This window comes from Pteropus alecto, unplaced genomic scaffold (genome assembly GCF_000325575.1).
Source record: "Pteropus alecto unplaced genomic scaffold, ASM32557v1 scaffold68, whole genome shotgun sequence".
NCBI lineage: Eukaryota > Metazoa > Chordata > Mammalia > Chiroptera > Pteropodidae > Pteropus > Pteropus alecto.
This window is the reverse complement of record NW_006441386.1, coordinates 6,254,859-6,282,008: the sequence shown is the minus strand read 5'-3', so window position 1 is coordinate 6,282,008 and position 27,150 is coordinate 6,254,859. Positions and strand designations below refer to the sequence as shown.

The window sequence follows — 27,150 nt, the reverse complement described above, 5'->3', positions numbered from 1 at the left end:
TTTGTTGCACCTGGAGGGAAGAACGTATGGGAGAGGAAGGTGCGCGGGGCGCAAGCCGGGCGGGCGGGCAGGCTGGGGCGCCGTCTCAGGGGAACCGGGGACACGGGAGGGGGCCGAGCCGGGCCGCAGCGGAGGCCAGGTCTGCTGCGAGGCCGCACTTCTCCCTCCTCCGGGATGAGCTCGACCTTCCGAAGCTCGCAGGCCCCTCCCTGACACGCTTCCACCCCTTTTTCCCTTCTCGGCCCTGGGTGGGCTGCCCTCCCAGGGGCGGAGGGCCGCTCCTCCCTTTCTTCCCCGCCTTCTCCCATCCCCTGGCCGACGTCCACCCCTGAGGAGTCCCAGGCATCGCCTCCCCCAACCCCCCAGCCCCGGCTTCCATCTGCATGCTCTGCTCACCCCGGGCTCGCCCCAGGCTACCGCTTATCCAGTCTCTAACCCAGCCTAGAAAGAAAGAGGCGCTGGGGAAGCCCAGCCCTGGGTCTGAGTCTCTGCCTCGCACCTACTTGGCTCCGTGACCTTGAGCCAAGCGCTACCTGCGGAAGCTGTTTCCCAGGCTGTACTGTTGGGGGCCGCATAGTTGGCCCCCAGTATTGGTGGTTGGAGGCCGAATGGAAAGGGCGGAGATGTTTCTCCAGGAACCATTGGCAGGGTGCTGCCCTCCCGCCGACGCCCCCACCTCCGTCCCGCCGTCTCCCTGCACCAAACCCAATGCCTGCCATCAATATTGGCTGGGAGGATGACTCTCATCTCAACCTCTTCAGCTCCTTCTCCCTTCCTGGGGCTTAAAGCTTGGTACTGCACTACAGTTAGGGTGTGAAGACCCCCCAAAGTTCCCTCTACCCAAAGCAGGGTCAGGTCTCCTTCCCTGGGTTTCTTCAGCCATCACTCAGGCACACCTAGTCCCAACTATGCCAGCCCCTTCAGCTCTGCCCTCCCCTGGGGCTACCGCCAGTCGTCCCACCAGGCCCCTGAAGGCCTACTTGGAGCAAGGGCCCACTTCACCATCACCCCTGCCTCAGCACCCTGGGTCCTCATGGAGGGGCAGGCGGTGGCCTGGGGGCCTGCTGTGTGACCTGGCAAGCCTTACCCTCTCTAAGGTTCAGTCTCCCCATCTATACAGTGAGGAAGGGCAGGCCTGGGGGATCTTCCAGGGCCCACTCAGCTCTAGTGGTGCCAGGCCCCAAGGATGACTAAGCATGACTAGTGGCCAGCTTGTGGAGGTGCCAGGTCTCCCTGGAGCAGGTGTCTGAGAGTGTCCAGCTCTGCAGCCCCTGCCCCTAGCCAGATCAGGACATAGCCAAGGCTTATTTGGAGCCAGCACCTCTGGGCTTCCTGCCCCTCCCCTACCAGGGGCTTCAGCACAGAACGTACCAATCCAGCCCTCTCCGATCCCTACCTGGACTTGAAGGGTCTTCTGAGTATCTTTCCCTGGGCCGGCAGGGGAGGAAAGGGGGCTGTGACAAGAGTGTCACCCGCTGCCTTATTTCTAAATCTTGCTGCTTTCTTTCATTTATCTTGAGTTGAAAAATGCTAGAGTTGAAGGGCGGACATCTGATCCTCATCTTCAGTTTACAGATAGGAAAATTGAGATCCGGAGAGGCTTGGTAATTTAGCCAAGGTCTCAGCAAGATGCTCAGACCTTCCTTCTTTTTCCTTCTACTGGGCACAGTGACTGCCCAGCCTGGGTGCTGTGTGTGTGCACAAGGATTTGTGCAGGTGGACTTGGGGTTGGCAGGGCAGCCTGGGCCTGCACCAAACTGTAACTCCTCTAAGAATGGTTCCTGGCTTCCTTTCCACCCCTGCAGGAAGCGAGTTGCCTGTGTGTGCGAGCTGCGGCCAGAGGATCTATGACGGCCAGTACCTCCAGGCCTTGAACACTGACTGGCACGCAGACTGCTTCAGGTAAGGTGGGCTGGCCAAGGCCTGCCAGAGACAAGAGGCTGGGCAAACAGTCTGGGAGAGCTGGCTATTACCCCTGGTGCTGTTTTGGTTGTGACTTCTAGCAAGTCCTTGGCCTCAGTTTCCCTAACTGTGAAATGAGGCATTTAGACTAGAAGATCCCTAAAGGTCTCTCTGTTTTGTCATTTGGGACCCCTAAGGAGAGGAGGGGAGAAACCTGCCTTTCCATCAGTATTACTAAGGCCTGCAGAACCTAGGCACAAGGGGAGGAGGGGAAAAAGCAGTGCACCCTTGTCTTCTAGGTGTTCATGTTCCAGGGGAGGAAGGAAGACAAACTCAGCCTTGGAGGACGCTGGGCCTCCTTCACCAGTCCCTGGGCTGGTTGTAAAGATGCATAGGCCAGTATACATATCCCAAACACCAATTCCCAAGTGTTGGAGAGGTCAGGGCTTCTGGGACCTAAAGGTGGCCCAGCAACCCAGTAGGACCAGAATGAGAAGCGGGCAAGGGATAGCTTTAGAGATGGCTCTAGAGCCAGAGTTGGGGGTCTCAAAGGAGGTGAGATTTCCCATGTGGAGAAGTATGGCAGGAAGGAATTTCAAGCAGAGGACCCAGCAGGTGCAAAGGGTGGAATGGTGACAGGGCCTGCCCCAACCAGTGAACAGCAGTGTTCAGGTGGAAAAGCACTGCAAAGAAGGGAAGATAAAGTTGGGAGGCCCAGCCCAGGTCATCGGGGCATTAACCACCAATTGATGGAATTTATTTTATAGACAGTGGGAACCTCTAACAAGGTTCTTTTTTTTCTTTCTTTCTTTCTTTTTTTTTTTTTAAGAGTAATGTCTAACATTTTCTACAGTTTAATAAGGGCCAGGCACTGGGGCAAGGAGTTTATATAGTTAGATACTGCATTCTCTCTATCAGTTGAGACACAGAGAGGTTAATTTATTTTACCAGAGTCACACAGCCAGTGAATGAAATGAACATGCAGTACCCACACTGGCTGGTGAGGCCAGAAGAGAGGCAGGCACCATGCCCTCAGGTTTCCAGGTAGGTAGGTGATCAGCAGAGGACTGTCAAGAGGCAGAGAAAACCACGTGCACAGAGAGGGAGCTGGGACAGCATGGGCAATCGAGGGAAGAGGAACAGCTTGTTTGGTTGGAACAGAGGGAGTCGAGGAATGCAGTGAGAAGGTAAACTTGGAATTTATTTATGAAGAACCCTGAACGCAAAGATAAGGACCTTCTGAGGGCAGTAGGGAGCCAGCACAGGGATGCAGAAAGCAGAAAGCAGGGGAGGGGCATGGGCAGAAGTGCTACTGAAAAGTGCCATCACAGTGGAAGATGGTAACTTGGCAGAGAGGGACTGTCACAATAGTTCAGGAATCTGTACTCAAGGCCTGACCTAGGACAGTGACTAAAAGTGGAGAGAATTGCAGACATAAAGGGGCAATATTTGGCAAGATTAGACATATTAGCCACCACTTACTGAGTACTCCTAATGTTATTTCATTAAGCCTTCACCATAACCAAATGAGATACCATTATTTGCCCAGCTTACACATGAGAAATGGTGTTTCAAAGAAATCAAGTTACTTACTGAAAGTTGCAACAGCTAGAGCTGGGACTAGAACCTATGTCTTTCTCATTCCAAACCACTGCAGAGTTGAAAAGGTGAGGGGTCTGAGTGCTAGGGAGGGCAATGGTCTGTTGGGTCTGCTGGAGTTGGGGGCTGGGTTGGTGATAAATTGTGCCCTGTACATATTGAGTTGGAGGTGCAGCGGACTATCCAAAATGGTAGTGCCCTGCCCAGAGCTGGCTGAGGTGGTTTGAGTCTGGTCAGAGGTGGGAAGGCCAGAAAGAGTGGCCCACTTAGCGCTGGTGGATGAGATTTGGGATGGGACCAAGAGAAATCGGGGGAAGAACTTTAGGGGCCCCTATGCCTGGGGTTGGGGGAGCGATGGGGCCTTGGGAAACAAGAGAGAGAGCCAGGAGTGTGGCCATAGATGCCACAGGACAGATGTAGTGGGACAGACTCATCGAACCCAGTTTTGGAGGTTCCCCACCCTGCATAACCAGGAGAGCGGTGAGGCCCCTGGTGGAGGGAGTAGGGAGAAGACATGTTCTGGCTGTCTGTGGTATGACAAGCACAGGGAAGGCTCCCACAGTGAGGAAGGCCCACAGGCAGTAAGAGCCACAGTTTCTACAGTGCAGCTTACATGAGCATTCCTGGCTCAGTGGTGTGTGGTTCTCCCAAGAGCCCCCAAAACTGGGTGAGGCCAACAGTGTCCTCATCCCATGACAGGAAAGCAGTTCAGGCCGGAGTCAGTGCTTGCCTGGGTCCCATAGCTAATAGGCAGCCAGCTGACTCTCAGCAGGACTCTCAAGGCCCTAGACCCTGCTTGGTTTCTCCCTGGAAGGATCTCAGTGCCATGAAGTGGGGTTGGCACCAGCCCCTGGACTCTGAGGCCTTGCAGTGGGAGAGTTGCAGGTACACAGGATGCTTCTGGCATTAGCACTGGGGGTCATTGTCACCTTAGGGCCCGCCCCTTTCTCTTTTCCAGGGGTCCCACCCACTGTGGGCCCCACCTCCTAGAAGGCTATGGCCAGGCCCAGAGTAGTCTAGGCTTCCTTTAGGCCCAGCAGGGAGCTTGTAGCCCATGAGCACTGGTGCTGCTTTAGCAAGGAAGAGCTTGCAGGCAAGGAGGACAGACTGTCCATGAAAGTTGACCTCTGTTCCCTTGGGGGCAGCTCTGGAAGAAGCAGCTGCTTTTGAGCTTTTCCCTGTCCCCAGAGAGCCCTGAGCCCCCAGTGCCTTTGTCAAAGCAGAGGCTGAGGAGCATGGAAGGTGCCTTCTAGGGTGTGTGGGGCTGAGGGCAGAGTGCCTGCCACAGCCTCCCTACCTGCACCAGAGCCCCGGCAGAAGGCTCTTCAGTTGCTTCCTGTTACGCGCTCAGACCAAGTCCTCTCATATCCACATTGCTGCATTCTCCTCCTATGCTGGGCGGCCACACTGGCCCCACCCTCTGCAGCCTCCAATCCTGAGTGCCTGGAGTAGGATGGGGAAGCAGCTGGTTGGCCCACTCCTGCTCTCCCATAGGCCTCCAGATCCCCTGCTCTGGGGACCTGCAAAGGATGCTGGCCTCGACCCTGAGAAGAAGGCGCTTCCTTAGAGGGGCCAAGTAAGTGGAAAGCCCCTTCCCCATCTGTTCCAGGCCTCAGGCAGGGCCCCTGGTACGAGGGCTGGGGCTAGAGGCAACTGTAGGACAGTCTGAACTGGGCCCTGGCTGTGGGGCAGGAGAACTGAAACTCCTGGTCACTGTTGGCTTCCTGTTGAGGGGAATCGGGCTGCTGCTGGCCTTTCCGATACAGTCTTCTCATTAGGCTGGTTCTCCAGCTGCTCTTTCTTAACATCTGGTGTCCAGAGATGTGGCCATAGGTAGAGATGGACCTGTCATTGCAGAGGTTGCCACTGCCTCCTAGCCCAGCCCTCTCATGCCTTCCCCAGGACCTGAGCCTGGCTTTGTCTTCTCCTGCTCCTGTATGGGGTGGACAGATGACTGTTTCCTAGGAGTTCCTCTCTGACCTACTAGCCAGTTTTACACACCCTCAGTACCTGGCACTCCTCTCTTAACATCCTTTTGGGGGCAGGGGCATGTGTAGGGGACCCCGAAGAGCCAGGCCTACCTGCTCCACCTGCTTCCTCTGACTCCTTGCCAGATATGAAGGAATGGACAGGGTCAGGGCCTCCTGGGTGCCTTCCATCAGCAAAGGTCCATTGAGCCCCCAAGTGCCAGCCACCAGCCGCTGTTTGAGCCTGAGCTAGATCGCCTGTCTGAGACGGAGGTCTCGTGGCCACTGTCAGAGATGAAGCCCGGTTGGAGTGCCCTGGAGCAGTTCTGAGAAAGCTGGGGGTGGGAACACCTCCATGTCGAGTGCACAGGAACCACTTATGTTTTCTTTGGGGTCTAGTGTTTATGGATGCCTGGCTTGGGACCTCAGACAGCCTGAAGGTTAATCATAGAGACTGGTGGGCCAACAAAGGTTGGTAGTACAGGCTTCATGGGGGCAGGCACCCTAGCCGGGCCTCTGAGCAAGCTTCAAGGAAGTGGTCACTAGGTTGCAGTTGCACTCACAGAGCCCTTGGGTGAGTCAGCGTTGGGTCTTCCAGGACTGCTAAGGTGATGAATGTTTGTGAAGGAGTGAAGGAGGAGGAGTTTGCGGGCGGATGAAGAGCCTTCTCTCCCCTGGAGGAAAGCAGCTGCTTCTGATCCTCCACCAACCTACCCACCCACGGGAAGACAGGCGGGGTCCTGCTTCCTGCAGCCTGGCAGCCTGGAAATGAGGGGGAGACTCCTGTGGTGACACTCCTGTGACGACGCAATGTGTCTGGTCCGTGGAAGGGCGAAGTGAATCACTGATCAGCACAGGCTGTGGGAGGACTCCTCAAGGTCATGGTGTGGTGCCTGCACTGCCTCTTTGTAAAGCCTGCTACACACCTTCCTGCTAAGTGAAAGTTAAAGCCCCTGGGGATGTATGCTGGGGTTCTCTCCCCATCCCTGGGTGTCCTCCCTTCATTGGGGCCCCAGCAGTGAGATACCTGCCCCCTGCTGGCACCCAGGGCTAGGGCAGGAGTGTGGGCGGGGGCCTGCAGGGACAGCAGATGACATCATGGCTCTGGTCCAGCTGCTGCTTCCGCTGCCTCCTCTCACATCCCAGGGCGGCTTCCTGAGGCCCTCCCTCTCCAGTCCCCTCTTTCACAGGGGGTAGTGAAAGAGGAAAGACCTCATCAGACCCCTTCTTCCTGGGTGCACCCCCACCCGTTCTGAACCCAGGCATTTTGTGCCTTAACCTGCTCCCTCCCAGCTCCTGGCTGTGGTCCCCTGCCCCTCCCATCAGGCTCCCAGACAATGGGGAACTAGCTGGATCCTCTTAAAGGGACAGTGTCCCACCAGTACTGTTGCTGCTATCCTCTCCCTCTTCCTCCTCCTCCTCCTCCTCCTCCTCACTCATCCCCAGTTCCCTCGTTAAGGAGCAGTCATTGAGAGCAGGCTGTAGTAGTGTGGAGGGTTCCCTAGGGAATAGGGCTGTGTTAGTCAGGTCACAGTCCTACATGCCATCCTTTTTCCTGAATCTTTTCCCTACTGAGCCATAACCTCTGAGCCTGGGTCCTTCCTGTCCCTATGTGACCTTGGCATATCACCCAGCAGGCCCAAACAGCAGCAGAGCTAGACAGATTCTCTGCACATGTATGCTCTGGCCCCTAGGACTCTGGTTCGGAGTCTCGAAAAAATGTCCCTGGGGATTCACTAGGGATCTGAATTTCTGTATTTGCTCATCCTGACCAACTGGGCTGCTGGTGGCCACCCCACTGGGATGGACACTTGGGTAGAAAGAAGCCAGGCATGTTGATCTAGCTCCAGGCCTGTGGGATGACACCTAGAAGCTGGCACTTCATTCCTCCTCATTTGTCCTTTAGGGCCCCACCCCCAGCCAGGCCTCCCTGGTAGTCCTTGGTGATAGGACAGGGTGATACTGGCCCTGATGACCCTGTACATCCAGGCATTCTCCATACAGCATGACTGCTTTTCTGAGGGAAGGTGTGGAGACTAAGGCTCTGGTTGAGTGGAGGGAGGGGCTATGCTGTGCTGTCCCTTAAACCCCCTCCCTTCTTGTGACTGACAGAACCTGTAGGGCTGACTAGGAAACCAGCAGATCCCCTGTTTTGACTGATCCTGGCTGGTCTTTACTGAGTTGAACTCCTGCCTCATATTTAAGTGGAGCAGGGAGTAGTTTGTGTAACCTTGGGCAGTTCATACACTCTGAAATTCATCTGCCTCATCTCTAGATTAAGGACGCCCATGCCTGCCTCATGGTGGCCTGTGAGGATTAAATAAATTTAGCTAAGACAATGGGAAGGTGCTAGCGTTTAGTAGGTCTTCACAGCTCCAAGAGATCACTTTTTATCTCCATCAGCTGGCTCAAGATGCCTCCATATTGCTGGGGGTGATGGAAGCAGGGAAGGACAAGGATGCAGACATCTTTTTCTAATTCTCATAAAGGTGCCTATAGACTATGGCAAGGCCCAGCTCTGGAGAAGGGGGAGGAGTGAGCCATACTAAGCCCCACCTTCTCTTTCACCCAGGTGTTGTGAATGCAGTGCCTCCCTCTCACACCAGTACTATGAGAAGGATGGGCAGCTGTTTTGCAAGAAGGACTATTGGGCCCGCTATGGCGAGTCTTGCCACGGGTGCTCAGAGCACATCACCAAAGGGCTGGTCATGGTGAGCACACCCTCCCCCACTTATACACCTCGCCTCTGTGTGTGTGTGTGTGTGTGTCTCTCTCTCTCTCTCTCTCTCTCTCTCTCTCTCTCTCTCTCTCTCTCTCTCTCTCTCTCTCTCTCTCTCTCTCTCTCTCTCTCTCTCTCTCTCTCTCTCTCTCTCTCTCTCTCTCTCTCTCTCTCTCTCTCTCTCTCTCTCTCCCCCTCTCTCCCCTCACGGGTTTACCTTCTCTAGATCTCTCTCTTGTTCTTTTCATTGGTACTCTAATTCCACCATGACTTCATAGCCTGTTTGTCTATATCCCTAAGCCCCCGATCTTAAAAGCCAGCTCTGTCCGGGATCTCAGCATCTGGCCGACCAGGCTCCCAAAGTTTTTTGGGGCTGCCCTTCTGAGAGGGGAAGAGATAGGGGGGCTGAAGGTGGCTGCTAAGCTGGTTTGTCCTCCCCACACACCCTGCCAGGTGGCCGGGGAGCTGAAGTACCACCCCGAGTGCTTCATCTGCCTCACATGCGGGACTTTCATCGGTGATGGGGACACCTACACGCTGGTGGAGCACTCCAAGCTGTACTGGTGAGTGGCCTGGCCCCTCCCCAAGCCTGCTGTGTCCACCTGTACCACAAGTCTCCCACACCAGGGCCCTTTCTCTGCCCATGTGGGGTCAGTCATTAATAAAAGTGATGGTGTAGAAGTGAATAGGAGATATGACACAAGAGTCACATGGAGAAAGTCTCAGATGTCAGCTTTCTTACCGATATATCACTGCAGTGCAATTCTGGCACCAGCCACCAGAGTTAACACCAACTCTACCAGTTCAGGATCCAGTACCCAAGACCACTCTCACTTCAGACTAATTCAGAGGTTCCCAGGCCACTCCCACTTCAGACCAGCTGGCTACAGATCAGGGATTCCCACAGTCTCTCAGGTTTGATAATTCACTAAATGACTCAAAACTCAGGAAAGTACTATACTTAGGATTAATTATTTTTATAAAGGGTACAAATTAGGACCAACCAGATGAAAAGATATGAAAGGCAAGGTCTGAGAGGGTCCCAAATGCAGAGGTTCTGTGCATTTTCTCTATGGAATCAGGACATGTGACCCCACTCCTGGAATCACCAGAGTTTTTATTGGAGTTTCATTATGTAGGCAGAATTTATTGACTCTGGGCACATGATTGAACTCAATCTCCAGACTCCCTCCTCTCCTCCGTGTTGGACTAGGTCAAAGCCCCAACCTTCTAATCACATAGTTAGTCTTTCTGGTGCCTAGCCGCCATCCTGAGTTATCTTATTAACATAAACTCAGGTGTGGTCTCAGGGGCTCAGGAAAAACAAAGGCACTCTTATTTCAAGGATTTAGAGCCTCTTACCCAAACAGGTTCTTTATTATACAGTGCTGATAAAGCTGGATTCCAGGGCAGCATGGCTTGATCCCAAATGGACTTTTAATGACTTACTCCTGAATTGGATTTATCCCTAGGCCTTTTTCTGCACAGCTTACAACTTAACAGAGAGCAGACAAACAGAATGACTGAGTGTCAGAAAGGGGCAGGGCTGGACCTACTCAGTTCCTGTTCCCAGTCCCATTGGGCAGCTAAGACCCACCTCCTTCTATGAGGAGCAGTAAGGGTGGAGGAGAAAAGAGCCTGGGACTGTGGGGTGGGGCGGACATGATTCTGGTGATTGTGCTAATGTTCTTTTCTTCCCACTCTTTGGATCCCCTCTGCCTGTGGCTCTTGCAGCGGGCACTGCTACTACCAGACCGTGGTGACTCCCGTCATCGAGCAGATCCTGCCTGACTCCCCCGGCTCTCACCTGCCCCACACAGTCACCCTAGTATCTATCCCAGCCTCAGCTCATGGCAAACGTGGCCTCTCGGTCTCCATTGACCCCCCTCATGGTCCGCCAGGTTGTGGCACAGAGCACTCGCACACCGTCCGCGTCCAAGGGTGAGTGGCTGGCCTGCTAAGGCTGCAGCTGGTATGGCTTTGGCCATGGATGCTCTATCTAGATGGGTGGCTGACTGGGGCTGGGGGCTCTGAGAATGGGTGAGCATTTACATACAGATCAAGCCCAGCTCCAACAGCCTGGTATACTAAATGCCTGGTCCAGTCATTCCTCTAAAAACCATTACAAGTGCTAGATAAAACATTTTAAAATGTTTTCTTTAATCTATGTATGATCCAATAATAAAGAGGAGTAACCAGGCCAGGAATAAGTGAAGGAGGGAGCCCAGGGGTGTCAGCAGAATACTGAAGGCAGCCATGTTTTGAGGACAAATCTAAATTGAGTGAACTTAAACTTCAATTTTCAAGTACTTTCATGGCTGGGCCTCTCAGAGCCTTGACCTGCTAGGGAAGCTAGTCTAATAAGAGAACTGCTCTCTCCTCCATTTAGCTAGAATTCCAAAAGAGCTTTCAAGGTGAGGATGAATGAGAAATAAACCACACCTTCCATAAGCACCCCACCACCACCACCAAGAACTGTAAAATAAACTGATTTGAACCCGAACAGAAGAGGAGAGGGAGGGAATCTGAGAATTCATAAACTTGGGATTGCAAACCAAATTTGTGTGCCTGGGTGGTTCAAAAAACCTCAAGGCAAAATCATAAGCATTTAAAGTACTTCCCAACTGGTAGTTCTCCCAGACCCTGACAGAATCAGATGCAGATCTTTTCTGAAGAAACACACCTCCAGGCTTCATTTGATTTACTTAGATTAGTGTCCCAAGAAAGATGAGCAATTCAGTCAAAAGTTACTGAACCTATAAGGAAACAAGGCACTGTGAGCAAGAGTCAGCAGAAACAACAAGAAGGAGAGCCAGACCTATAAAACTTTCTGATATTTGAATTATCAGAAACAATATAAAATAATTTTGCTCAGTGTGTTTTAATAAGAGTTGCTTGAAAAATGAGTGAAGAGTAATGAATTTGGAAAAGAACCAAATATAACCTCTAGAAATGAAATATATAATTATTAAAGTGAAAATCTGAACATAAGCATTTAACAACAGAGTAAGGTTTAAAACAGCTGAAGAGAGAAGCAGAGACAAAAAGATGAAAACTGTGAGAGGTTAAGACACATGGAGAACAGAGTGGTAGGATCTGATCATCTATTTGGAATCCCAGGAAAAGAAAGAGACAAGGGAAGGGAGGCAATATTTGAAGATGTAATGGCTGAGAACTTAGACACCAATCCACAGACTCAAGCCCAGTAAATCCCAAACAGCAAAATAAAAAGAAATCCACCTGTGGATCACCTCATCTAGTGAAACTAGGACACCAAAGGCACACACCAAAAAAAAAAAGACGTTCAAAGTGGCCATAGAAAATAGACAAATTTCCTTCAAGAAAGGACAATTAGACTGACAGCTGATTTCTCAGCAGAAACCATGAAAGCCAGAAATTAGTGAAATGATATATTCAATGCACTCAGCAAAAAAATAACCATCAACCTAGAATTCCATATTTGATTAAAATATTCTTCAAGAATGAGGGTGAAATAGACATATTAAGGCAGACAAAAACTGAAATTTCATACTAACAGATCTTCCCTAAAGAAAATTCTAAAGGATGCAGAAAAGGTCTGAGATGCAAGAAGGACTGAAGATTAGAGAACCAGCCCAGTTGCCAACACTGTGACACTGAGTAACTCCCTGTCTTCTCTGGGCTTTGGGGTCTTTGAACAGTGAGGACGTAGGATACCTTCAAGCCTTCTAAGATTTCTCCTGGGCCTCACTGACTCCTTGAGAAGTAGTTTTAAATGTCTCCCATGTCCCCATGTCCGGACGTGGCAGCAAGTATCAGCTTCCATTGGATTCAGAAAATTTATACACCTGCCGGGTACCAGGCACCATGCCTAAGAGCTGGTGAGAAGTGAAGATGGTACTTGGGAAGGAGGATGCTGTCAGGCTTGACTCTGCATCTCTACCCTGACCTTGAGCAGCTGCCTCACATACACAAGTAAGCAGACAGACTGGTGAGAGAGATGGGGAAACTCCCAGACCAGCTGGTCTCTGACAGCCACGCAGAATTTGAGAAACGGAAAGCCAGTGACACCTCCCCCCATCTCCCTCACTGCGTGAGCATTCTTTCCAGCCAACATCTGTTTTCCAGTTTCTACAAAGAGCCACCCCATCTCAGAAGCAGCCCAGCTTGCTCAAAGGCTGCTGACTGAATTTACTTGTCTTAAGTGAGGCTTAGTTGACCACTTTTCATTTTTATAGCAACATTTTAAGGAAAGTTTATCTTTGCCCAGCCCCCTGCTATCTTAGCAGGAAACTGAGGGAGGGGAGAGGTGGGGGGGGGGCGGTCCAAGGAATATATATATTTTAAGACTATATCCATAAGAAGCCCATATCAGTGAAAATATATTCATTGCTTTCTCAACTTTTTATCTTGAAATTCGCAGAAAATTTGCTAAATAATTGAATACCTATATACCTTTCACCTAGGTTCATCAATTTTAATTTTTTGCTACATTTGGGGTGTATGTGTGTGTCTCTACATTAATGTATGTGTATACATACATATACTGATTTATATTTATACATATATATGTACGTATTGTTATTATTTACTGAATCATTTGAGAGTAAGTTGCAGATAATATTGACCCTTCCTCTCTCCCCAAAAAACTAGACATTCTCCTAAAAACAGGCACATTCTCTTACATAATTATCAATTATTCCTTATATGTAATCATAATTTTTAGGAAATTTAATAGTGATAAAATACTTTTATCCAATATACAATCCATATTCAGATGTCGCTAGTTGTCTCAGTACTGTCCTTTAGAGCAGTTTCCCCCTGATCCCGGATCCAGTCCATGATCATACATTTTATTGAATCCTCATGTCTCTTCAGTCTTAATTTGTGACAGTTACTCAGCTTTTCATTGTCCTTCATGACCTTGACATTTATGAAGAGCACAGGTCAGTTAAGTGGAATATCGCTCCATTTGTTGCTTCCTCTTTATTAGATTTAGGTTATGTATTTTGGCTTATTACTGCATAAGTGATGCTGTGTCCTTTGTGCATCTTACAGACAACATCAGTAAAGTATGCCCTTTATTGGGGCTGCCAGCTTTGATTCCTTGGCTAAAGTACAAGTCATCTCTTCTGTAAAGGGTTTTTTCCCTTTGTAATGTAATCAGTAATTTATTTGTGAGATATGACTCTGTAAATATCATGTTCCCCAAGACCTTTTCACCAAATGGTGCTGGCATCCATAGATGATTCTTACCTGTATCAATTATTACTATGATGGCTACAAAATGATGATTTCTTAACTCTTCTTCCTTCTGCATTCATTACCTGGCTTTCCAGTATAAGGAAGAGTTTCTCTATTATGTGAAAATATGCTCTAGATAATGAAAAATTTTTATGTATCTATTTTTCTTGAAGTCCTTAGTCTCCTCTCTGTCCTGTCTCCCAGCCCTTCCCTATCTCAGGGGCGAGACAGAGTGGACATTCCTTAAAAAGCTTTTATGAAGACAAAAGGAAAACCAGATAATTAACATCAAAGAGTTAAAAGAAGCAAGTAAATTTGGCAAATTGGCCATTCCTTGAGTTAGCTTACAGCCAGCTAATCAGAGGCCTCATCCCATTTCCACTCTGCAGCTGTGGCTCAGGTCAGGGGGCTAGCTCCTCCCTGCCGACTCCGACTCTGGAGGAATGAGAGCCTTTGCCTCATCTTGTAGGGCAAATTTGGGAGTCAGGTAGGAAGCCAGTGGATCCCAGACTCTTTTAGGACTCGTGACATTCATCTGCCCCAAGCATACCAAGAAGTTCAGAGTATCAGTCTGTCCTACATGACAGAGATAGTGTTCTGTTGAACAGGAGCTCCTGAGCATCTAGTGTGGGGTAGCAAATACCTAGGGATGTGCCACCTTTCTTCAATTTCACACATACATCAGTTATTATAGAATTCTTCCCACCAAACCAGAGCTCAGCGTTCTAGACATTGCCACCTACTGATCACACAAGATAAAATCATCTGCCTCCCACCCCTGATCTGATCCCTTCGGCCTTGGTTTTTTCTCAGGGCTCTAGGGGATAGGCAGTCAGGGTTCTGACCACTGATCTATGCCCACAGAGTGGACCCAGGCTGCATGAGCCCGGATGTGAAGAATTCCATCCATGTCGGAGACCGGATCCTAGAAATCAATGGCACACCCATCCGTAATGTGCCCCTGGATGAGGTATGGGTCCTGGGTCTGGGTCCTGAGCAGGATTTGAGGTGGTGCCTTCATGTCTGTCCCCCACCACTTGGGACTCACCTAGCCACATATCTGCTCTCTCCAGATTGATCTGCTGATCCAGGAAACCAGCCGCCTGCTCCAGCTGACTCTTGAGCACGACCCCCACGACACACTGGGTCATGTGCCAGGGTCTGAGCTCAGCCCCCTGGGCTCCCCTGTTCACACTCCTAGTGGGGAGGCGGGCAGCTCTGCCCGACAGAAGCCTGTCCTGTAAGTCATCCCTATGCCTTTGTGGTACTTACACTGACTGTATGCCTTGGGATGAGACCTGATTCTCACCCTTTAGTTGCACAGTCTGTGTGGGAGTTAGACCTGCAGAAAAGCAGACCAGCAGACAGGGCTAGGGACTGTGAAAGGGGAGGAGAGGATAACAAGAAATAGGAAAACAGGTGGGAGCAACTCCGCCAGCTGGGGATTACAGAGCATTTCCAGGGTGGGCCAGCACCACGGCTTCAGGAGCAGCAGGCGAGTAACTCAGGATGATGGGAGCATCAGATGTGGGTGGGGAGGGGTGGGTTCCAAAGCAGAAGCTAATTGCAGGGCTTTAGATATGGCAAGGGTCTTGGGGCTTTGTCCACCCATCATGGGGCCCCACTGGAAGGTGCTGCAGCAAAGTGATGTGTTTCACAGAGATCACTCTGGTCCCCTGTGCAGAAGGGTGCCCAGGACCAGAGACAACTAGAGGGCTGTTGTGGTCCAGGTTGGGGGTGTCCCGTACCCTCTTGAAGGGGGTCTAGGGGCACAAGGAAGGAACCCAGTGGTACCCTGTTCCTTACTCCACTTACTGTGGGCTTGCTCAGGACTCCCTGTAAAGATTTGGGGAAAGGGGAAGACCTTCTGGGGGACAGTCTTTAAAAAATAACAACGTTGAAGGCATGTATTTCCTTCTCGCCTGTATTTTTCTGGAGCTCAAGCCATCAGGCATGGCAGGGTCATGGGTTTCCTGGGCAGGTCGTGCGCCCTGGGACCCAGATGCTGAGAGACAAAGCATCTGATCCAGGGCCACCAAGCAGAGAAGGCCAAGGAGAAACATTCCTATCAAGGATACCTGAACCATAGTGGGCCTTGAACAGGAAGGGTACCAGGTGCTGGCATCAGGATGGGGTGAGTCATATGACTACCCAGGAGAGCTGCCCTGTGCCATCCTCTCGGAACAGGGACTGCAGTCTGGCATAGGTAGGAGCATGGTAGGCAGAAGGAAAGGGACACGTCAAGGCCTGGCCTCCCCCGGGGGGGTCTTGGCCAGGTGCCCACCTGCTGCTGGTGGCAGTGGGCATGTGTCTGCCCCTCCCCAGGAGGAGCTGCAGCATTGACAGATCTCCGGGTGCTGGCTCGCTGGGCTCCCCTGCCTCCCACCGCAAGGACCTGGGGCGCTCCGAGTCCCTCCGCGTGGTCTGCCGGCCACATCGAATCTTCCGGCCTTCGGACCTCATCCACGGGGAGGTGTTGGGCAAAGGCTGCTTTGGCCAGGCCATCAAGGTACGGGGCCTGATGGGCAGGGACAGGTCATGAGTGGGAGCAGGGGAGCAGTCCAGGTGGGACCCATCAGTCCTCCTGCCTCCCACCAGTGCCTCCAGGAATCCACATGAAAGGGGCTTCCAGACTCCCTGGCTAGTCCTTACCTCCACCAGGGCCTGTTTGAGCTAGCGAGGGGGAAGGGACCTATTCCAAGTAGACCCAGAACTTTATGTAGAAGAGGTTATTGGAAGGTGGCTCCTCAGGTTGGGGATGGGAGGGCAGCCCAGACCACACTGAAGGCCCCATGCTGAGCCTGATGTTGACCCCTCAGGGCCTCTGGGCTGCTTCCCCCTTCACATTCTCCCCAGGAAAGATATGAGCCCTTCCCCAGCTCTCATGTCACACTGGCTATGACTAGGCTGGAAGGTTCAGGATTATATGGAAGGTGCTGGCCAGGCCCACCCACATGTCCAGATAGGCCCTGGCCCCCAGTTCTTGCCCCTGGGCCCCTTGCAGGGGAGGATTTTATGGTAGAACTGCCATTCTACCTCAAGGAGACAGCCAGCAGAACAGGAGAAAGAAAGCTGGCCTCTGAGTCAGGTGGTCCTGGACCCAATCCCCAGCCACCCCCGTTCCTGCCAACTGGGTGACCTTGGTCCCTGTTAGGAAACCTCCCAGAGCCTCTCTCTCCTCATCTGTAAAAGTATTAAGTCCTACCCCCTCGAGGGCTGGGAGCATCACATGAAATGTCTTTGACGAGCTTGAAGCTGACTGTTCATCCCCCTGGCAGTTCTGGAGTGGGAATGGGGCCCCCTACAAAGCAGACTTAGAGTGGAGCCTCTGTCTGTATCCATGCCTCGGTGTCCCCATGCAGGTGACACACCGAGAGACGGGAGAGGTGATGGTCATGAAGGAGCTGATTAGATTTGACGAGGAGACACAGAGGACATTTCTCAAGGAGGTCAGTGAGTGGAACTGCACACCTGGCAGTTCTGGGGTGGGAATGGGGCCCCCTACAAAGCAGACTTAGAGTGGAGCCTCTGTCTGTATCCATGCCTCGGTGTCCCCATGCAGGTGACACACCGAGAGACGGGAGAGGTGATGGTCATGAAGGAGCTGATTAGATTTGACGAGGAGACACAGAGGACATTTCTCAAGGAGGTCAGTGAGTAGAGCCACACATCTTCTTCTCCAGACTTCTAGGACATGCTGTGGTCCCCACACCTTTTCCCCACTAAGAGTGGGTGGCAGAGGGCCCAGGAGGATGTGACACTCAAGCCACACGTTGAAAGAGGAGGCCCCTCCATCTCTGGGACCATCTCTGGGCTCTGGTGAGACAGTGGAGGGAGAAAGAGAACATGGGCACAGCCCCAGGCCCAGCCTGTTTGCTCCCCACCAGGTGAAGGTCATGAGATGCCTGGAGCACCCCAATGTGCTCAGGTTCATCGGGGTGCTCTACAAGGACAAGAGGCTCAACTTCATCACCGAGTACATCAAGGGGGGCACGCTCCGGGGCATCATCAAGAGCATGGTGAGTGCCAGGCAGAGCCCCGGGCAAGGCATTTCCCCCTCTGGGCCTGGCTCCTCGGCTCTTTGGTGGAGTCAGCCTCTATAAGGCCCACCGAACTGTGATTCGGAATTGAATAGTGTTGTGCTGTCTCCATCTGAAGCTTGGGAAAAGCCAGGACCCAGAGAACAGTGGCAGCTCCACCAATGGGATACACAGGCTGTTTGGGATCAGCTGTCCTGCAGGGCCCTAGGCCAGACCCAGCCGTATCTGCCACAGGTCAGACACCTGAGAAGAGGCAGCTTCTCATTACCTCTGCAGTAGGCCTTTGTTTTGCTTCTGGCAAAACCAAATTATTTTTTACTGTTTGCCATGTTCTGTAAAATTCAGAACTTTGAGGGCTTGAAGGAAATTACAAAGCCACCTTCAGAAATAAAGTGCTCAGAGGAGCGCTTCTAGCACTTTTGTGCTGCTGGCAGTGCCCTGGGTATCCAGTGCTAGTGCCATCTCAGTGTCACCCTGAGACCTTGATTTCCTGTCCCTCTCCTGCGGCTGTCGTTGATTCTTCACCCCTCAGCCGAATACCAAAGTTTTACCCCTACGGGCTCATGACCGATGTCCCTTCTCAGAAGGGATTCTGTGGTCAAATACGGTTTAAAAGCACTGGGCTTCACCAATTTAGGCTTCTTAACTGCACTCTGAATCCTTAGTATACCCTCCAGTGTCCTTGCCTTCACGCTGGAGGTCTCCAAGGGGATGAGGTGAGAGAAGGAAGCATTTCTCCAAATGACTGGAGCCCAAAGCCCTGCTCTCCTTAGTGACATGGCCGGCGCTCTGCAAGTGACCTCGCCGGACCCTTACATACCTGCCGGTTTGTGCAAGTAGGCTCAGGATTTTTAAAAACTTGAAAGAATGGGATTTCGTAGAAGATAAACAGAGATTTTCTCAGAGGTGGCGGATCAGAAACTATAGAGAAGTGTTCCTTCCCTCATTCTGAAATCAGTTCTGTTAGAAAATTGTCTTGAATTATTCACCCATACAAGGGGCTGATGTGGGTGCAGAAGAGAGCGGGGGTCATCGGACCTTCTAGGACACTTGCTCCTCCTGTTTCTCTTACCCAACTGTCCTGCCCCTGTGGCCCCCATTGGCTCCTCCTGGCCATTGTCGCTCTGCCCCCAGGACAGCCAGTACCCATGGAATCAGAGGGTGAGCTTTGCCAAGGATATCGCTTCGGGAATGGTGAGTAGACTCTGGTTCTGATTTGTAGGGTATGGGCTGGGTGATCCAAGCCCACTAACAAAACATTCTCTCCTGCTAATCTAAAATTCCATCCTGTGGCCCAGAAATGGAAGCCACAAGTAAGCTTTGAGAATGAGCAAAGGGGACTGAACGGAGAGTGAGAAGAGCACCCCTCACTGGCCTGATTGGGGTGGGAGGGGAGGTGGGAGCCTCGGGGCCAAGGCTAGGGTCCCTCAGCGGATTTGCCTCCTGATCTCCATGCCCCTCACCCCCAGGCCTACCTCCACTCCATGAACATCATCCACCGGGATCTCAACTCCCACAACTGCCTGGTCCGTGAGGTGAGCAGCCTGGGCCCGGGAGGGAAGGGACAGCAGGAGCCCTGCCCACCACATTCCTTGGCATGGGGCCTTCCCTGAACAGGGGTCCCTGGGTTGTCTCCCCCACTCCAGTTTGGCCCTTTGGGGAAGCAGCTCAAGGCCAGGAGGCAAACAGACCTCACTGTGCCATTTACTTGCAGTGTGGCTCCAGCATCACAGGTTATAGGAGGGTGTGAGGAATCAGTGAAGGAGAAATTGGTGCGTAAACTGTAAAGGACCATGAATGTGGCATTCACAGAGAATGGCCCACAGCAGAGTGGCCAGGCCTACACCAGGCAGTACCCACAGCTGCGGATCCAGAGGAGGGCTTGGGCATGTGGGCTGGGGTGGTCAGGGCAGGCTTCCTGAAAGAGGCTTTGGGGAAACATACTTAAGTAGGGGTAGTGGGGGCAGGGAGCCTGGGCTCAAAGAGGTGGTGACCAAGGACCACAGGCTGTTCACAGAAGGCAAGGAGTGACTGACTGACCGTGTCCAACTGGAGAGGTTTCCTGGGGCTGCCATAACAAAGTACCACAGACGGGATGGCTTAAAGTAACAGAAGTGTCTTCTCAGAGTTCAAGAAGCCAAAAGTCCAAAATCAAAGTATTGGCAAGGTTAGTTCCTTCTAGAGGCTCTGAGGGAAAATCTGTCCCGTGTCTCTCTCCTAGCTTCTGGCGGCTGCTGGCACTCCTCGCCATTCCTTGGCTTGGAGCTGCATCACTCCAGTCTCTGCCACCGTCTTCACATGGCTTTATTCCCTCTGTGTGTCTGTGTGCCCTTATAAAGGACACCAGCCATTGAATTCAGGGCCCACCCTAATCGAGTGTAACCTCATCCTAACTAATTGTATCTGCAAAGACCCTGTTTCCAAATAAGGTCACGTTAAGGTACTGGGTGGACATGAATTAGGAGGAGGGACATGATTCATGATGACACTGCAGGCTGGTTGAGATCCAGTCCTAGAGAAGGAGGTTCTCTAGGCAGGTGTTTGCCCCGCAAATTCAGTGCAGGAAGAGTGTTTGTGGTGGCGAGAACAGCATATGCAAAGGCCCAGAGGTATGAAATTCAGGAAGCGATAAGTTGCTCACTGTCAGTGGGAGTCCCAGCCCTCTGGGAATGTCAAGGCGGCTCCAGGATCCTCTGGGCTATGGGAAGTGAGCCCAGAGATGTGGGCAAGGCTATTCCCACGGACCTCCCAGGGAGCGAGCTTAGACTGCCCCTGCTGGAAATGAGGATCACTGCAGAGCCCAACCAATGTGGTGGGCAGAGTGAGGACAAGGTGGCCCATCGCAGCCTCTGTCCCACAGCAAGGGCCATCCCCTAGGAATCTGATGAAAATTGTGAGCTCTCCTATTCCCAGAATCCATCTGTGTACAGTCAAAGCCTTTGCCTATAATTTGGGGCCTCTGAGCGTCCAATGGTCACACTGGCTGGTTTCCCTAGAGCTGTTTCCCGTGGCAGGGTCTGCAGAACCCTATACCATTAGATTTTGGAGTACTCATTGAAAGTGCAGAGTCCTGTGCCCCACCTCAGGCCTTGTGAATGCGATGGGGCAGGAACCAGCACTTGAACAATCCTGGTAGACCCTGGCCGTCAAGAACCACTGCCTGGGTTTTCAAAGACCCCAGGGTCACGACCCCTCAGCTAACCTTCCACCTGGTATTACACCTGAGGAGACAGAGCCCTGAGCAACTTTGTCACCTGAGGCCTCATCGAGGTGGGCCCAGGACCCATATTCAGCCCCTCCTCTAGCCATCTTTGTAGAGTTTTCACTAGGTGACTCTCCACATTCGTGTCGCTCCCAGAAGCAGCACAGAGTCCATCCCTTTAGAGTGAGCATGGCTCTAATCCCCACCTGGCCACCTCAGCCTCTCTTGGCCCACTTGTTGGTGTCCATGCAGTAGTGCCCATTTCTGGGGCTGGCAAGTAGTGTCCAGAATTCCAGGGCCCTGGAAACCAAGCCTAAGAGGCCGGGCCCTGGAGCACTCAGAGGATCTCGCCAGCCCCGTGACTTGGCACTGTGCCCCAGCGCTCCCTGCCTGTTCCCCATCTGTCAGGAGGCCCCTCCCAGATTTTCCCATGTTGTGGGGTAGATGCAGTAGTCAGCATGTCCAGTCTGCAGGGTTCCAGGCTGAGCCCTGGGTGGGGCTCCTGTAAACTTTGAACAGTAGAGCCAGGCCTCCCAAGTTCTGGGTTTGAATCCCAGCCCTGTCACTGACCAGCGGGTGGCCTTGGGCAACTTTCTTAACCTCTCTGGGCCTGAGTCACCTGATTTGTCAAGTGGGGATAAAAATAATATTTACGTTACCAAATTGCTAGAAGATTAAGAGATAAAATAATAAAGAAATGGAGGAATGGGGCCACACTGCTGTTTTCAGTAGCTTTGGGTAGCTCCATTTGCAAAGAGCAGAGGAATTTGGGGAAGGAAAGGGGTCCCCACCCCGCACCTGAGCCCCTCTGAGGAGTGGGGTTGCAGGCTCCCAGTACAGAGGTGTCTGTCTGGATTGGTGTGGGGTCCAGGCTAGGAGCAGGTAGCAGGTGGTGCCAGGAGCATGCTCAGTGTCGCTCTGCTTCCTCGTCACTCCAGAACAAGAACGTGGTGGTGGCCGATTTTGGGCTGGCACGGCTCATGATAGATGAGAAGACGCATCCCGAGGACCTGCGAAGCCTCAAGAAGCCAGACCGCAAAAAGCGTTACACAGTGGTAGGCAACCCCTACTGGATGGCACCCGAGATGATCAACGGTGAGTTGGTGGCCCCACCTGTCATATCCTCCTGGGCCCAGGGATCCCAGGAAGAGCTGCAGCCACCCAACCCCTGGCCTTCTCAGCCCCTCCACTTCCTCTTTGGGTCCTGTATTTCCCATTGCTACTGTAACAAATTACCATACACTTGGCTTTAAAAACACAAATTACTGTGTAGTTCTGGAGGTCAGGAGGCCAGGAGGCCAATATTAGTCTCACTGGGCTAAAGTTAAGTGTCTGCAGGGCTGGTTCTTTCTGAAGGCTCTAAGGGACAATGTGTTCCCTTTCTTTTTCCAACTTCTAGAGGCCACCTCATTTCTCAGCTCATGACCCCTTCTTTCATCAAGGCTAGCAGCCTAGCATCTTCTCTCTGACATCTGTGTCCATTGTCACGTCTCTTTCTCTGACTCTGCCCCTCCTCCCTCTCTCATAAGGACCTTCGTGATTTTATAGGGCTCACTCGAATAGTCTAAGATACTGCCCCAGCTCAAGATCCTTAAATTAACCTTGCCTGCAAAGTCCCATGTAAGACAACATATTCACAGGTTCCAGGGCTCAGGACGCAGACATCTTTGGAGACCATTGTTCAGCCTAGGCAACCTCTCTTTCCCACTCCATTTCTTTCTTTCTTTAATTAAATTTATTGGGGTAACATTGATTAATACAATTATATAATTTTCAGGTGTACATTATAATTTCATATGTGTATATTCTCTTGTGTTCCATTTCTTTTTTATCAAGCCTGTCACACAGTGGTCCCATGTATGCCCAAGACCATGAGTTACAAAGCCCCTCCACAGACAGGTGATATGCAAACACAGGGTCAGGGCAGGCAGACAGTCATCTCAGTACCAGCTCTGACCAAAGTTAACATATCCCCCCAAATAACTTCAGTTCTAAAATGAGGTTAACAATCCCTGTCTTTAAGGGATAGCGTAAGGATTAGATAAGGTGGCAACCTAGGCAGCATTTAATAAATGAGAGTGGCTGTTTTGATTGTTTTTTACATCATGAAGTAGATGGTATTCTTTCTGTTTTACAGATGAGGAAACTGAGGTTCGGAGAGTCTGTATCAGTTCCTGAGGTTGCTATAACAAATCAGCACAAACTGGGTGGCTTAAAACAAGAGAAAGTTTTTCATATAAGGTCCTGGAAGCCAGAAGTCTGAAATCCAGTAGAGCCATGCTCCCTGCAGGGACTATAGTGAAGAATCTTTTCCTTGCTGCTTCTGGTGGCCATCTTGGTGTTCCCAGGCTTGTGGCCACATCAATCTAGTCTCTGCCTTTATCTTCCCATGGCCACCACCTCCTCTTATGTGTCTTCTCCGCTGTCTCTCTTATAAGGACACTTGTGATGGTATTTAGGGCCTGCCTAGGTAATCCAGGGTTATCTCATCTCAAGATCCTTAATCATATCTGCAAAGACCCTGTTTCCAATAAAGTAACATTCACAGATTCCAGGGGTTTGACATAGGTACCTTTCAGGGCCACCAGGAAGTCCATGACTTGCCTTGGAGTCAGTGACCGAACTGGCCTTAGGACCCTTTTCCCAGGGCTCTCGTCCTCATCCCCCAAAAGTTTGCTCAGACCTGATGGGGTCAGGAACAGAGCCTAGACCCTGATCTCATGAAGGTTGCTAGCATCTGCCTCCTGGCCCTGACTTTCTGGCCACGACATCCACCCAGCTGGCTGGTCCCTGGCCCAGCCCCACCCCCAGACCAGTTGGCATTCCGCGCCCTGCCTCACCTGCTAACAGTCAGTCTCTTTGTCCAGGCCGCAGCTATGATGAGAAGGTGGATGTGTTTTCCTTTGGAATAGTCCTGTGTGAGGTAGGTCCAGGGGTGGGCAGCAGTTGGCATCAGGCCTGATGGCTCCTCTCCATTTCCCAATCACCCAAACCGCAGGGGCTCCGGGCTACAGAGTCTCCTGGGAACTGAGCTGCCCATAGCAACCTGCATCCAGGCCCAGTGCAACCTGCCCTCAAACCTTCTTGGGTGGCCCCCAGCCCCAAGGGCCCTGGGTAAGTGCTGGTCTTCGTGTTGGACAGATCATCGGGCGGGTGAATGCCGACCCCGACTACCTGCCTCGCACCATGGACTTTGGCCTTAATGTGCGAGGCTTTCTGGACCGCTACTGCCCCCCAAACTGCCCCCCGAGCTTCTTCCCCATTACTGTGCGCTGCTGCGATCTGGACCCAGAGAAAAGGTGAGTAGTGGGGCTCAGCCTGGGGCTGCCTTGAGGGGTGATCTGTTCCCCAGCAGAGCCAAAACCCACTATCCGCTTCCCCCTCACCTGTTGCTCCAGGCCCTCCTTCATGAAGCTGGAGCAGTGGCTGGAGACCCTCCGCATGCACTTGGCTGGCCACTTGCCACTGAGTCCACAGCTGGAGCAACTAGACAGGGGTTTCTGGGAGACCTACCGGCGTGGTGAAAGTGGACTGCCTGCCCACCCTGAGGTCCCTGACTGAGCCCAGCCCACCCAACAGCCCCTGGCCGCACTCTGGGGAGTCCACCCTGCACCAGATTTCTCTGCAGGTGGTAGCCAGGTGTGGAGCCCTTAGCGGGCAGTGGGCACCCAGATCCCTCCCCAGCACCAGGCTGACTTGCCTTCTCCTACCCTGCGGGCTATGGCCCCTGCCTTGTCTCTGCCCGTGGCCCCAGAGCTGGCCTGGCTGCCCACACATCATCACTTCGCCCCTCCTTACCTCTGTCTCGGTGGGGCTGTCCCCTCACTTCTTCTTGCATGAGCTGGAGGGCCCGTGTGAGTTGTGCCCCATCCTGCACCCCACCGCCCGGCCATCCTGCGCACGCTCCACCTATCTGCAGCTCCTCCAAGGCTGGGCTGGAGTACAGCCTCAGACCGTGCCCTGTCACAGCTGGGCACATAGGAGGATGTGTGTCAAGGGAGAGGCCATGTTTCCAGGAGCCATAGAGGAGTCTGGGGCCCATCACCCCCCGAGGGGTATCTAGGTAGTAGCAGGTATTGATAACTATTCAAACCCCCAAAGCAGAGAGAGGTCCGCTCCTGCTGGGGGGATGTCCCTACTGGCTAGGCAGCAGCCTTCCTTACTTTGGGTCTTTTTGTTTCTTTATTGAATCCACTATAGCGAGAAGCAGGGAGTCCCTGGGTCAGAGCTGCTGGGAGGAGCCACAGAGGGAGTTTGGGCAGAGCGGACCAGGCAGGTGTCCACCAGCATTCCGGCCCCCTGAACTTCATCTCTGCCCCCTCCTGGGCCTCTCCTCAAAGCTCCCTGCAGTGGCTGGAGCAGCCCCTGCCCTTCCCCATGCCCCTCTTTTCTCTAGGTTCTTTCTGTGTAATCTATTTTTTAAGAAGAGTTTGTATTATTTTTTCATACGGCTGCAGCAGCAGCTGCCAGGGGCTTGGGGTTTTATTTTTTTGGCGGGTGGGGGTGGGGGGGCCATTTTGTCACTGCCTCAGTTGAGCATCTAGGAAGTATTAAAACTGTGAAGCCTTCTCACTGCACTTTGAACCTGGAAAACAATCTAAACATGCCCACAGGTCTGCAACTCAGGGAGGTGAGACAGTCACCTCCATTCAGGAATCGTAATGTCTAAGGAACAAAAACCAAACTCAGAACAATAAACTCAATTCTGTACTCCCCCCAGATCTGGCGTCACAGTGTGTGTCTGGGGGCACCCAGGAAATAGCACAAAAGCGGAGCTTTATGACTAGGAGCCCGTGGGAAGACAAGAATAGAGGGGCAGGTGTAGATAGGCAGAGAGAGGATGCAGAGGGCAGGAGCAGAGGTGGTGGCCCAGGGGGACAAGTGAAGACTCCCAAAGCTGGGTTTGGGAGTCCGGAAGAGCAGGAGGGAGACGCTAGGGAATGTATTGCTTTCATTTCGTTTTCTTCCTAAAACAAAGGGTCCAGTCAGGAAAACAAACCATACTAGTTATTTTAAATAAAGGGCATTTAATTGAGGGAATTGTTTGCACAGCTGTTTAAACAGTGGATACTGAGGTAACCTGGAGATGATGACTGCAGGAAACAGCTGTCACTCCTTGGTCAGGCATTTAAGAAAAGTGGAGGTGGCTTTAGTTATCTGATGTTGTACAACAAATCAGTCCTTAGACCCAGTGGCTTAAAATAACAGTAATTGCTCATTGCTCACCATTTCTCTTTTCAGGAATTTGGGGGCAGCTTGGGTGGGTGGTTTTGGTCTAGGATCTTTCCCGAGGTGGTGGTCAGATATTGCCTGGGGCTTCAATCCTTTGAGGAGGTGGCTGGGGCCAGAGAGTCCACTTCCAAGGACCCTTGTATGTGGCTTAGTCACATGGCCGCAAGTTGGCTCTGGCTGTTGACAAGAGGCCTCAGGGTCCTCTCCACAGGGCTTGTTGAGCGTCATGGCATCTCTAGGGTAAGCGTCCCAAGAAGGCAAAGCAGAAGCTCCACTGTCTTTTATGACCTTGTCTCAGAAGATGCACAGCATCACTTTCACCCTGTTTCATTGATCACATGGGCCAACCCTGACTCAAAGAAGGGAACTGCACAAGGCTGTGAATACCAGGACCGGAAGGGATCACTAAAGATTATCTTGGAAGCTGGCCAGGAACCTGGAGGGAAGAGCCCTATGGGACTAGTGCTTAGATTTTTCATTATGTGTGATGTGGGGAAGGGCTGGATTCCAAGCAGTTGGTGCTGGAACTTCTAAGAAGGTAAGTGCAAAAATGGTCAGTGCTGGAGTTAAAGGTCTGCTTCTGCCGACTAGTGCTGGAGGCAGAAGAAAGTCCCTTCCCTTCTTTCACTTTCCAGTGTCCCTCACCTGGCTCCTACTAGCATTCCAACCTTAATAGGAAGCCAGCTGGCAAGGAAGTCTGGGAACTATAGTTTCCAGCAGTCCAGTAACAGTATCAGAACAAAATGAAGTGGGCTTGGGGCTGAGATACAGTAAGTGAACAGCACATCCACCCCTTAGGCTATTCATCATCCATAAATACCTTTCTACTATATTCAATTTCCATACAACTCTAACAACCTCATGCTTCCACCTAACACTGCGCAAGTATCCTTTGTACAGAGATGAGTCGTTCCCTAAAAGGACAGCAAAGTTCTACAGTCATCATATCCATCACTGTTAATTCCAGTCAAAATTGCACTTAATTACTCTGTAACTGAAAAATAGTAAAGGTCATCATCATCAATACTTCCACATAAAATAAGGGAAGTAGAAGGAAAAAATAATTGATAGACACATAACAAGCAAAGAAGAAAATATGCAGAGCTGCTATAGTCATTGCTACAATTGATTGTGATGTCATAACTGATTTTGTAGCACTTATCAATGAGATAGTTCACATACAAGTCACCTACTTAAAATGTAAAATTCAGTAGTTTCTAATGTATTCAGAGTTGTGCAACCATCACAATTTAATTTTAGAACATT

General features: G+C 51.7%; 1 protein-coding gene across 3 annotated transcripts; it reads left to right on the top strand.

Annotated features, from left to right (window-relative positions):
- Positions 1-6: 6 nt before the first annotated feature.
- Positions 7-25,371, top strand: LIMK1 (LIM domain kinase 1). Of its 3 annotated transcripts, XM_006918547.2 has the most exons (17): positions 7-39; positions 1,806-1,902; positions 8,041-8,179; positions 8,641-8,750; positions 9,922-10,128; positions 14,275-14,380; positions 14,484-14,650; positions 15,736-15,919; positions 16,773-16,859; positions 16,997-17,059; positions 17,298-17,429; positions 18,585-18,644; positions 18,920-18,985; positions 21,591-21,747; positions 23,520-23,575; positions 23,794-23,951; positions 24,051-25,371. In XM_006918547.2, the coding sequence occupies exons 1-17, from the start codon at positions 27-29 to the stop codon at positions 24,211-24,213; spliced, it is 1,965 nt and encodes a 654-aa protein (XP_006918609.1). In that variant the 5' UTR covers positions 7-26; the 3' UTR covers positions 24,214-25,371. The 3 variants fall into 3 exon arrangements, with proteins under 3 accessions (XP_006918609.1, XP_015450181.1, XP_024907303.1); XM_015594695.2 differs by lacking the exon at positions 16,997-17,059; XM_025051535.1 differs by lacking the exons at positions 23,520-23,575; positions 23,794-23,951; positions 24,051-25,371 and adding an exon at positions 22,790-23,513.
- Positions 25,372-27,150: the final 1,779 nt, after the last annotated feature.

Bases quoted from the DNA above. Each gene is read 5' to 3' on its own strand.
- LIMK1 (XM_006918547.2), top strand. The intron at 17,060-17,297 runs GTCAGTGAGTAG...GCTCCCCACCAG, and splicing joins AGAGGACATTTCTCAAGGAG to GTGAAGGTCATGAGATGCCT. The intron at 23,952-24,050 runs GTGAGTAGTGGG...CTGTTGCTCCAG, and splicing joins GATCTGGACCCAGAGAAAAG to GCCCTCCTTCATGAAGCTGG.